Source organism: Lithobates pipiens, unplaced genomic scaffold (assembly GCF_037356315.1).
Source record: "Lithobates pipiens isolate NorthernLeopardFrog02 unplaced genomic scaffold, aLitPip1_a1.2 Scaffold_16, whole genome shotgun sequence".
Taxonomy (NCBI): Eukaryota; Metazoa; Chordata; class Amphibia; order Anura; family Ranidae; genus Lithobates; species Lithobates pipiens.
The window spans coordinates 250,347,795-250,360,421 of record NW_027507748.1 but is presented as its reverse complement, the minus strand read 5'-3'; the positions used below and the strand labels follow the sequence as shown (position 1 = coordinate 250,360,421).

General features: G+C 44.2%; 1 protein-coding gene across 4 annotated transcripts in view; it reads right to left on the bottom strand.

Moving 5' to 3' along the window:
• CNTN2 (contactin 2) overlaps positions 1-12,627 on the bottom strand; it is a 393,010-nt gene that overhangs the window by 70,109 nt on the left and 310,274 nt on the right. For all 4 annotated transcript variants that reach the window (XM_077481283.1, XM_077481285.1, XM_077481286.1 and 1 more), the window contains one exon: positions 6,768-7,002. In XM_077481283.1, coding sequence (XP_077337409.1) covers positions 6,768-7,002 — 235 coding nt within the window. The remainder of the gene's footprint in view (positions 1-6,767; positions 7,003-12,627) is intronic.

Here is a 12,627-nt window from a genome sequence, read left to right as displayed (position 1 = left end):
AAATAAGGTCTCCTCCCCTGCCAGACAGGGATGTGTGGTGGGCTCATTTGCTTTGGCTTCAACACACATTAACGGCTAATTTACACTTGCTTCAAAACAAGGCTTCGGACATGCTTTTGTTAAAGCTCTCTGAATGCTAGTCAAAGCCTGTCGCTAAATAAAATGGTTACATTACGGTCCTGTTTACACAGGCTTTTGCTTTGGCTTCACTTCAAAAATGATACCCCATGTAGTTTCTTGGTGCTTCAAAGCGTCTTCAAAGCCTCCATAGAACTCTATGGCAAAGCTTGCTTAAAGCCCCACTGAAGCCCCATGAAGCCTCACCAAAGCCTCTTTGAATCCCCACAAAAGCCACACCGAAGCCCCACTGAAGCCTCATCGAAGCACTGAGCAAAAGCTTGCGTAAACGGGACTGTAAGCTAACCATTTTACTTAGTGACAGGCAATGGCATAGCGTGGGGGGTGCCGTGGCCCTGGCACGAGATTTAGGGGGGAGCCAGTATGCGTCACTGGCTGCCTCCACCTAATTTAAAATTCCTGTGTCCCCTGCACTCCGGCCGACATGTTCAGTGTCCGGCGCCCTGTGATTGGGCGTATGAAGGTGATGTGAGGTGTAGGGCTGGCTTGTCTGCGATCATTCCTGAAGTCCCGCCTCCGTACATGACCCCCCATACGCCCAATCACAGTGCACTGCACTGGACACTGAACATGGCAAGTAGAGCGTGGGGGAGAGAAGCAATGTGAGCCGCCGCTGTCTTCTCCTCCTATCCTCCGGACCGATGCAGGCCAGCCAGAGTCAGACAAGAAGGTGAGTGAGAGTCGTGTTACTGGCCGGGGGGGGGGGGGGCAACAGAGAGAAGGTAGTGTAGATATGTAGTATAGCGGTCAGTGTAGTATAGTATAGTAGTCAGTGTAGTGTGGTATGGTGGTCAATGTACTGTGGTATGGTGGTCAGCGTAGTGTGGCATGGTGGTCAGTGTAGTGTACTGGTCAGTATAGTAGTATAGTATGATATAGTGTGGTATGGTGGTCAGTGTAGTCTAGTATAGTGGCCAGTGTAGTGTAGTGGACAGTATAGTATAGTGGTCAGTGTAGTGGACAGTATAGTGTAATGGACGGTATAGTGGCCAGTGTATTGTAGTTTTCAGTGTAGTGGTCAGTATAGTGTAGTGGACAGTGTATTTCTAAGTGTAGCAGTCGGTATAGTGGTCAGTGTAGTGTAGTAGTCAGTATAGTGGACAGAATAGTGGAAAATATAGTTGTTAGTGTAGTGGACAGTATAGTATAGTGGTCAGTGTAGTGAACAGTGTAGTGGACAGTATAGTATAGTGGTCAGTGTAGTGAACAGTGTAGTGGACAGTATAGTATAGTGGTCAGTGTAGTGAACAGTGTAGTGAACAGTATAGTATAGTGGTCAGTGTAGTGTAGTGGCCAGTATAGTAGAGTGGGTAGTGTAGTGTAGTGGACAGTATAGTTTAGTGGGTAGTGTAGTGGACAGTATAGTATAGTGGGTAGTGTAGTGTAGTGGACAGTATAGTAGAGTGGGTAGTGTAGTGTAGTGGACAGTATAGTTTAGTGGGTAGTGTAGTGCACAGTATAGTATAGTGGGTAGTGTAGTGTAGTGGACAGTATAGTTTAGTGGGTAGTTTAGTGGACAGTATAGTATAGTGGGTAGTGTAGTGTAGTGTAGTGGACAGTATAGTATAGTGGGTAGTGTAGTGTAGTGGACAGTATAGTATAATGGGTAGTGTAGTGTAGTGGACAGTATAGTATAGTGGGTAGTGTAGTGGACAGTATAGTATAGTGGGTAGTGTAGTGTAGTGGACAGTATAGTATAGTGGTCAGTGTAGTGGACAGCATAGTGGTCAGTGTAGTGTAGTGGACATTATAGTATAGTGGTCAATGTAGTGTAGTGGACAGTATAGTGGACAATATAGTTGTCAGTGTAGTGTAGTAGTCAGTATATTCTCAGTGTACTGGACAGTATAGTGTAGTGTAATAGACAGTATAGCATAGTGTAGTGGTTAGTGTAGTGGACAGTATAGTATAGTGGTCAGTGTAGTGTAGTGGACAGTATAGTATAGTGGTCAGTGTAGTGTAGTGGACAGTACAGTATAGTGGTCAGTGTAGTGTAGTGGACAGTACAGTATAGTGGTCAGTGTAGTGTAGTGGACAGTACAGTATAGTGGTCAGTGTAGTTCTCAGTGTAGTGGACAGTATAGTAGAGTGGTCAGTGTAGTTCTCAGTGTAGTGGACAGTATAGTAGAGTGGTCAGTGTAGTGTAGTGGACAGTATAGTATAGTGGTCAGTGTAGTGTAGTGGACAGTATAGTATAGTGGTCAGTGTAGTGTAGTGGACAGTATAGTATAGTGGTCAGTGTAGTGTAGTGGACAGTATAGTATAGTGGTCAGTGTAGTGTAGTGGACAGTATAGTATAGTGGTCAGTGTAGTGTAGTGGACAGTATAGTATAGTGGTCAATGTAGTGTAGTGGACAGTATAGTATAGTGGTCAGTGTAGTGTAGTGGACAGTATAGTATAGTGGTCAGTGTAGTGCAGTGGACAGTATATTATAGTGGTCAGTGTAGTGCACTGTATAGTATAGTGTAGTGTGTGATGGTCGCTATAGGAATCAGGTAGGTCAGTACTATTGTATTTGAATGGACTCGGGGAGTGCTAAAAGTCCGCAGGTTAGGGGGCGCAAATTACTTGTCTTGCCCCGGGTGCTGACAACCCAAGCTACGCCACTGGTGACAGGTGCTTCGACTGGCATTCAGAGAGCTTTAAGAAAAGCGTGTCAGAAGCTATGTTTTGAAGTAAGTGTAAACTAGCCCTAAATCTCACAACTGGATAAACAATACAAAACCAGCAAACAATATATTCCTCGTGTGCATTGAAATATAGACAGTGTAGACCTTACACACCAAGATCAACAATAAAGGTGTGCTGGGATATATGCAGTTATCCCTTAGAAGTGTCCAACAAGGGCTTCCAAACAATCTGTTTCAAAAATACAAAAGAGGGAAGCGCAACCTAGTGCAAGTGACATTTTTGCTTTTTCCACAATATACTTTAATACATCTAGGCATCGCAACAGTATATGATGTGATTTAATTTCATTCCTTGGCTATTTGATATAGGTATATTTACCATGTGTAATGTTTAGGCACACTTTTTTAAACCTGTGCAGTGATATGCTAGCTACATATCTAATGACTTTATTGACTTAGGCCTCATGCACACGAGACGCAGTTAAACGCGCGTTCAGATGCAGTTGGACAGTTTTTTCAACTGCACCTGAACTCATTCAATGTTATCCTATGTGTCCATGCACACAGTCTCGTTTTTTTCCGTTTATATGCAGTTGCGTTTAATCTCGTTTTTCCAGAAGCAAAAAAATGCGTTCAGAAACAAAAATTTCTGCGTTTCAGACGCAAAACGCGGCTAAACGCGGCTAAACGCGGCTAAACGCGGCACCCGCGTTTAGCCGCGTTTGCGTTTATATGCATTTTTAAAGGTGACCTTTTTTTTTACATTAAAAATCTCAAAAATGATTGCAAATGATGAAAAACCATTAGAAAAATATTTTAAACAATTGCAATTGCAAGTGGACAATCCACAACTTGTGGCAAGTGACGTGGCAAGTGGACAATCCACAACTTGTGGCAAGTGACATGGCAGGTGGCAAGTGATGTGGCAAGTGGACAATCCACAACTTGTGGCAAGTGACGTGGCAGGTGAAGTGGCAAGTGACGTGGAAAGTGGATAATCCACAACTTGTGGCAAGTGACGTGGCAAGTGACCTGGCAGGTGACGCGGCAAGTGACTTGGCAGGTGACGTGGCAAGTGGAAAATCAACAACTTGTGGCAGGTGACTGGCATGTGACGTGGCAAGTGGACAATCCACTTGTGGCAAGTGACGTGGCAAGTGGACAATCCACTTGTGGCAGGTGATGTGGCAAGTGACGTGGCGAGTGGACAATCCACAACTTGTGGCAGGTGATGTGGCAAGTGATGTGGCAAGTGGACAATCCACTTGTGGCAGGTGACGTGGCAGGGGACGTGGCAAGGGACGTGGCAAGTGGACAATCCACAACTTGTGGCAGGTGATGTGGCTGGTGACGTGGCAAGTGGACAATCCACATCTTGTGGCAGGTGACGTGGCAGGTGACGTGGAAAGTGGTGTGGCAAGTGGACAATCCACAACTTGTGGCAGGTGATGTGGCTGGTGACGTGGTAAGTGGACAATCCACAACTTGTGGCAGATGGCATGGCAGGTGACGTGGAAAGTGGACAATCCACATCTTGTGGCAAGTGACGTGGCAGGTGATGTGGCAAGTGACGTGGCAAGTGGACAATCCACAACTTGTGGCAGGTGACGTGGCAGGTGATGTGGCAAGTGATGTGGCAGGTGATGTGACAAGTGGACAATCCACATCTTGTGGCAAGTGACGTGGCAGGTGACGTGGCAAGTGACGTGGCAGGTGACGTGGCAAGTGACATGGCAAGTGGACAATCCACATCTCGTGGCAAGTGACGTGGCAGGTGATGTGGCAAGTGACGTGGCAAGTGGACAATCCACAACTTGTGGCAGGTGACGTGGCAGGTGATGTGGCAAGTGACGTGGCAGCTGACGTGGCAAGTGACATGGCAAGTGGACAATCCAAAACTTGTGGCAGGTGACGTGGCAAGTGACGTGGCAGGTGACGTGGCAGGTGACGTGGCAAGTGATGTGGCAAGTGGACAATCCACAGCTTGTGGCAAGTGACGTGGCAAGTGGACAATCCACAACTTGTGGCAGGTGACGTGGCAGGTGACGTGGCAAGTGAACAATCCACAACTTGTGGCAGGTGACGTGGCAAGTGACGTGGCAGGTGATGTGGCAAGTGACGCGGCAAGTAGACAATCCACAACTTGTGGCAGGTGATGTGGCAAGTGACGTGGCAGGTGATGTGGCAAGTCACGTGGCAAGTGGACAATCCACAACTTGTGGCAGGTGATGTGGCTGGTGACGTGGCAAGTGGACAATCCACAGCTTGTGGCAGGTGGCATGGCAGATGACGTGGAAAGTGGACAATCCACATCTCATGGCAAGTGACGTGGCAGCTGACGTGGCAAGTGACGTGGCAAGTGGACAATCCAAAACTTGTGGCAGGTGACGTGGCAAGTGATGTGGCAAGTGGACAATCCACAGCTTGTGGCAAGTGACGTGGCAAGTGGACAATCCACAACTTGTGGCAGGTGGCGTGGCAAGTGACGTGGCAGGTGACGTGGCAAGTGATGTGGCAAGTGGACAATCCACAGCTTGTGGCAAGTGACGTGGCAAGTGGACAATCCACAACTTGTGGCAGGTGACGTGGCAGGTGACGTGGCAAGTGAACAATCCACAACTTGTGGCAGGTGACGTGGCAAGTGACGTGGCAGGTGATGTGGCAAGTGACGCGGCAAGTAGACAATCCACAACTTGTGGCAGGTGATGTGGCAAGTGACGTGGCAGGTGATGTGGCAAGTCACGTGGCAAGTGGACAATCCACAACTTGTGGCAGGTGATGTGGCTGGTGACGTGGCAAGTGGACAATCCACAGCTTGTGGCAGGTGGCATGGCAGATGACGTGGAAAGTGGACAATCCACATCTCGTGGCAAGTGACGTGGCAGGTGATGTGGCAAGTGACGTGGCAAGTGGACAATCCACAATTTGTGGCAGGTGACGTGGCAGGTGATGTGGCAAGTGGACAATCCCCCACTTGTGGCAAGTGACGTGGCAAGTGGACAATCCACAACTTGTGGCAGGTCCCGTGGCAAGTGACACGGCAAATGCAAGTGTACAACTGCTCTCTATGCTGCTGCTGCTCACTCTGATCAAAATAGCAGAAATAGTTAAAAAAAATGCTTTGAGAGCTTGGGGAGGGTCTACATGATGTTATCTTTATAAACGCGTTTAAACGCAAACGCGTCTAAACGCGTCTAAACGCGTCTAAACGCGGCATGCAAACGCGGCAAAACGCGCGTTTCTAAACGCGCGTTTCAGCTTTTTTTTAACAGAGGTTTCATCTGCGTCTCGTGTGCATGAGGCCTTAACGTGCCCCTGAAAGTGGTTTGATCCCTGCTTTTTGCTCAATATCCTTATGATATACATGCTCCCTATACTACCATATAAGAGCACTCCAGCAGTCAACTTCCACATTACTATACAATTGTCTAAAAAAAAAAAAAAAAAAATATTTTTGTTTTGTTTTATTGCTTTTTATCAGGCCGGGTCTGACTTTTTTGCTGGCTGTTCCTTGGCTGCGCTCCCCAGGGGTCCTGGTCTTGTACTCCCACATAGGGACATGTGTGATAATGGCCCTCATACTATGATGAATGTTGTTTTCAATCTAGTTGGCTGATGTAGAAGTATGCTTTCACTTTTAAAGGGTGTGAGTTTAATCACAGACAATTCCGTTTTGTTACTTCACATAGAACTGACTATTTTATTGACATGCATGTGTATGTTTTTTTCCTTAATTGGGCCTATATAATCCCACTAGTGGAGGGACCCTCTTCCTGGTTGTATGTATTTAGCTTATGAATTAATACTTCACTGTTCCATAACCAATAACCATACCACCCACACTAAACTGTATACAGTTTAGTGTTTTATTCTATTTTATATACAGGTAACACAGCGCATCAATTGATGTTGACTATTCACCACAAACATATTGAGAAAAGTTAAGTTACACTGTACAGTATATAGTTTATATATATATGTATATAAATAAATCCTACCATCCTCTGCTGAGTATACAGTGGTCTCTAAACTGTATGGTCCTTCTCCTTTCCGATTAAAAGCTTTGATCATGACGTCAAAGGGCAAATAAGCTGTAATGGTCTCATTCCGGTATACAAACTGATGGGACTGCACCCCCGATACTCTAAATGTCTGCCAAGTGTCCTCAGTCTTTCTTTTAAAAGCTATGATATATCCAAAACCATCTCCATTCTGATATTGTCTTCCAAGAGGCTGAAACATCAAGAAAAATAATATGACAAGTTTTTTCTATTATATTCCAGCTTTAAACATGAAAGATGCAGCATATATCTCATGAAAAACGATTCCGAGAGCTTCCAAAGTTTATTTATTTGTCGTCATCCGTTGACAAAGAAAAAGCATGCAAGCAAAGGTTTTCTCAAATATTTCTATGGATCCAAGGAGGCAGAATTTTCTTCCAGAATTTAGAGACCAAAATTGTATATTGCCCAGAATATCTATTGCTGAATTAAATGAAGTTTACAGGACAATATTTGCCCCATTTGGTGCTTTGTCTTGTTCAGATGTAAACTTTTTGTTATGTTAGGGTGGAACAGCATACTTTGGAGTGCTGACCGCTTCAATATTGTTTGTCTCTGTGGTGGCACCATTGTCTGTTGCACCCAACCTATCAATAAGCCTGTAGAATTATGTGTGCAAGAAAAAGTTACACATGTATTTTGTTAGCTGGAGCCCACCCCATTACATAATGGCATATACAGTATATGCTTCAAATCTGTATTAAATGTTCCTGACAAAGAGGTAGAGATGGCAAACAAGGGTAGGGGCAGATGCATTTTCAAGTGTTTTACAGAGAGGAAAGAAAATGCTAATAGCTGGGAGAGAAGCCATCCTCACAACACCCTAGAGGAGCAGCCTTCCTCACCACAAGATTACAAATGTGATGTCTAGGGTGACCTAACTAGTACCTGGTTGCTGTCCTTAGAGGCTGACCTAAAAGTGCTGGGCTCAGTCGATCTAACTCCAAGGCTTTACTACCGGTTTCCCTTACACAACATAACATAAGATGCCCGATGCCTGCACCCAAAGCCAATTGAAGAATTGGCTTAGGTGCCGAAATTGCTGGATCCCTGGACAGGTAAGTGTCCTTATATTAAAAGTCAGCAGCCACAGTATTTGTAGCTGCTGATTTTATTTTTTTGGGAGAGAGACTAGACCTCTTCTTTTTTTTACTTGAATTTTATTAAGAATAATAAAAAAAATAAAAACATTTATTGCGTTTGTCAGTTGGAATCACCGTAAATTTCTCATTCACTGGAGTGCCGTGCACCCCACTTTTCACTTTGTTGAAGTTGAGAGTAAACGTCTTCCACAATTTGGCAATAATCTGTTTCGTGGCTGAAAATATATGGGTCACAAGAGCACACATTTGGTAGCGTCTTCTATCGGTGTGTGTAGGAGTGTCTCCCAAGGGTCTTTTCGTAAGTTTATGTGCAACACCGTTTTGAACATGTTGTAGACTCTTATTCACGGTCTTTTAACCTTAGGGCATGTCCCCCATATATGCTTCATATATCCTAGGTCTGACAATCCCCTAAAGCATGTAGAAGGGCATGTAGGGAGACATTTACCAATTCTAGCTGGGGTAAAGTACCACTGGAAGAAGACTTTGAAAGCATTTTCTAAAGTTAATATGTTATGAGAGTAATAAAATAATGCCTCCCAGATTTTATTCCAGGTCTCAGGGGTTTGCGTGGCACCAAAGTCTCTTTCCCAACTGGAGCAGTAAGATGGGCTATGCGAGTTAAACTATTTAGAATACGAGTATCATAGTGAAACCAATCCTTGGGTTGTGGGGAATGTTTAACATTTGGTTTCCAATGCTGTCATGGTAGTTGACCAACCATGGCTCTTGGTCAGGGATTCCAAGAGGTGGAGAATTTGGAGGTAATGGAATTTCTGGAATATCATATGCATCTTTGCGATATTGAAAGGTGATGATGCTCTGAGGAGACCAAACTGCCATCGAGCCTTTGCTTGGCCACCAATGATAGCTCTGGGGATTCCCTTCTAAACCTGAAGGGAAGAGTACAACAAGAGTTAAACTCTAACCTTTTCCGAAATATTAAGTTATTTAGAGCTTCATAAGAGGACTGCAGGGCCGCCTCTACCGCAGTAGCGGCATTATCCAGCTGTGGAAAAAACCATATGTCGACCAGTTGTGAAGCAAAATAATTAAGTCTTAAATTTGGCAGCGCTAATCCACCTTGAGTTGTAGGTAATTGTAATGTAGACAAAGCTATTCTAGGGTTCTTAGGAGACAATAGAGAATCAATTTCTTGAAAGATTTTTGTTGGGTACATACATAGGGGTATTTGCCAAAATATATAAGAATTTGGGCAAAAACACAATTTTAAATAGGTTTACTCTACCCATTAGTGGCAATGGCAGGTTTGCCCAGCTGGTTATTTTGCTTTTAAAGGAGTCTATGTACAGTAAGAGATTATTTATAATATAGTTGGGAATCAGTAATTGTATTGTAACTCCCAAATCTTTAAACACACAAAGTAACTTGTAACTGGCAGTCTAAAGAGAGATCAAATGGGAGGGTGGGATCCACAGGGAAAACATTGGACTTGGTCCAGTTCACCCTGAGGCCAGAAAATGTTCCAAAATTACTAATTCGATGGAGCATTATAGGGATCGTAACCCAGGGATTAGAAAAATAAAGTAACATATCTGCGTAAAGTGATATGCGTTCTTCCAATGAGCAGATCCACATACCTTGCAGATCCAATGAACACCTAAGGAGTCTAGCCAGGGGAGGAGAGTCATCTTTACCACATATATCCGCCCCAGCCAAAAAATGTGTTCCATGACTCTAGTCAAGGTTCTAATGAGAGGGGGTAGTTGGCACCATATAAGGCCAGTGCATTGGGGAGGGGGAAGTATGATTCTAAGATAAAAAATTCAGTCAAACCATTGGAAGAAAAATTGGCTTTGCACCCTCTGAAGAATGGCTTCAGGTAGAGAAACATTTTGTGCATGGGATTTGGCCTGATTTACATAGAGACCCAAAAGGGATGAAAAGCCATTCAAAAGGGATACCAAATTGGGAAGCGTGATATGCAGGGATGTGATGTACATCAAGATATCGTCAGCGAACATGGCAAAATTATGGTGCAAACCGGCCAATTCAATATCCCTGATGTCTGGATTTAAGCAAATGTGTGCAGCCAGAGGTTCTAATGCAATTATAAAGAGAAGTGGAGAGAGGGGACATTCCTGGCAGGTGTCTCGAGCTATAGAGAAGGTAGACGATTCATGTCCCATATAATTCTCAGTGGCTGAGGGGTCAATAGGCAGTAGGCCTGAGCTCTATTCAGACAGACAATGTTGCAAACACGCTGGTGAACTGGTGAGATACTCCCTGATAACATCAAAATTTTATGTCGCACCTGGTGCAATGCCTTTGTCAGGGCATGCATGTAGAGCATATCATGCCTATTACCTACCAACTGCAGATCAATGGGCTCTGCAAGAAATGCCACTTTATTGCAGAAGCTCAAAGTGTTCAGTGATTCTCAGGAAATGGACTGAGAGTGCTCTTTTCCATCTACTTTTCACCTATCGTGAAGTGTCCCAGGCTTTGGATAGATTTTCCCCCTTCAAGCACTTATATAGGAGAAGGGTATACATTCAATATGTTTTAAAGCTTCAGGAGAAAATGGACACTCAGTCTCTGATGAGCCTGGTGTAGGAAAGCCTTACCCAGTTCCAGACCATCCAGGAGTACTGGCATGACCAGACTGCCTGGTGTATGACTTGGGCCAGAAGGTGTGGATACGGATTCCCATGTGCCAGAAGTAGCTACAGGCCCCATGCGCTCTATATATTACAAAATCAGTGATGCGACCTACAGTATGTGGCATTCCTTGATGACAAGGCTAAGTGGCTCAATTTGTACCATGTAAAAACAATGAAGGTTGAAAAAAAGACAAGTCCATCCAGTTCAACCATAAAAAATAATAATAATAATAATAATAATAATACAATCCCATATACCCAATTCTATACCTACAGTTGATCCAGAGGAAGGCGAAAAACCCCAGCAGAGCATGATCCAATTTGCTACAGCAGGGGAAAAAATTCCTTCCTGATCCCCAGAGATGCAGTCGGATTTTTCCCAGATCAACTTTACTTATAAATGTTAGTACAGTTATATTATGTACATCTAGGAAATAATCCAGGCATTCCTTAAAGCAATCTACTGAGTAGGCCAGCAGTGCCTCTGCAGGGAGTCTATTCCACATTTTCACAGCTCTTACTGTGAAGAAACCTTTGCGTATTTGGAGATGAAATTGCTTTTCCTCTAGATGTAAAGAGTGCCCTCTTGTTCTCTGTGTTGACTGTAAAGTGAATAACTCAACACCAAGTTCACTATATGGACCCCTTATATATTTGTACATGTTGATCATATCCCCCCTTAATCTCCTCTTATAAAGAGTGAATAAATTCAGTTCCTCTAATCTTTCCTCATAGCTGAGCTCTTCCACGCCTCAGTTTGGTTGCCCTTCTCTTTCTCCAGTTCCCCAATATCTTTTTTGAGAATTGGTGCCCAAAACTGAACTGTATATTCCAGATGAGGTCTTACTAATGATTTGAACAGGGGCACAATTATATCTTTCTCTCTGGAGTCCACACCTCTCTTAATACAAGAAAGAACTTTGCTTGCTTTGGAAACCGCAGCTTGGCATTGCATGCCATTATTGAGCTTATGATCTACCAAAACCCCCAGATCCTTCTCCACTATGGATACCCCCAGTTGTACTCCCCCTAGTATGTATGAGGCATGCATATTCTTAGTAGGGATGGCCTTGTGGTTTGCGGCAAATTTTGCGTGTTCACGATTCGCCAAACCGGCAGACTTCTGGCTCTGTTCGCACGGCGGACATATGCGTTTACATTGTGAAAGAACTTTGACCCATCCATCATGGGGTACAGAACAGCCAATTGAGACATTTCAGCACATGGAAAATTGGACATTCCCCCACCTTATAAATAGACCTTATCTGGTGGCCATTTTACATTCTGTCTTTTGTCAGTGTAGGGAGAGGTTGCTGTGTGGAGCAGGGACAGACTGTAGTGACACAAATCGCTAGCTATTAGGTCCACAAAAGTCCTTTTAAGGACTGGAATAGGTGTACAGTATATAGGGTTCTGGTGCACTGCTGCTGACTGCTGTGCTGCTGATTGCACTGCTGACCGATTATGCAGCTGTCTTTTGTCAGTGTAGGGACAGGACACTGTGTGGAGCAGGGACAGTCAGTTTAATCACTAGCTATCACTACTAGGTCCACAAAGGTCCTTTTAAGGACTGGTATAGGTGTACAGTATATAGGGTTGTACAAGTATAATAGACTTTCTTTCAAATATAGAAAGCCTATTATACTTGACTGCTGAGCTGAGTGCTGACCAATTTTGCAGCTGTCTTATCAGTGTAGGGACTGAGGGACAGTCTGCAAATCACTAGCTACTAGGTCCGCAAAGGTCCTTTTACTTTCTTTCAAATATAGAAAGCCTATTATACTTGACTGCTGAGCTGAGTGCTGACCAATTTTGCAGCTGTCTTATCAGTGTAGGGACTGAGGGACAGTCTGCAAATCACTAGCTACTAGGTCCGCAAAGGTCCTTTTACTTTCTTTCAAATATAGAAAGCCTATTATACTTGACTGCTGAGCTGAGTGCTGACCGATTCTGCAGCTGTCTTTTATCAGTGTAGGGACTCAGTGACAGTCTGCAAATCACTAGCTACTAGGTCCGCAAAGGTCCTTTTAAGGACTGGTATAGGTGTACAGTATATAGGGTTGTACACGT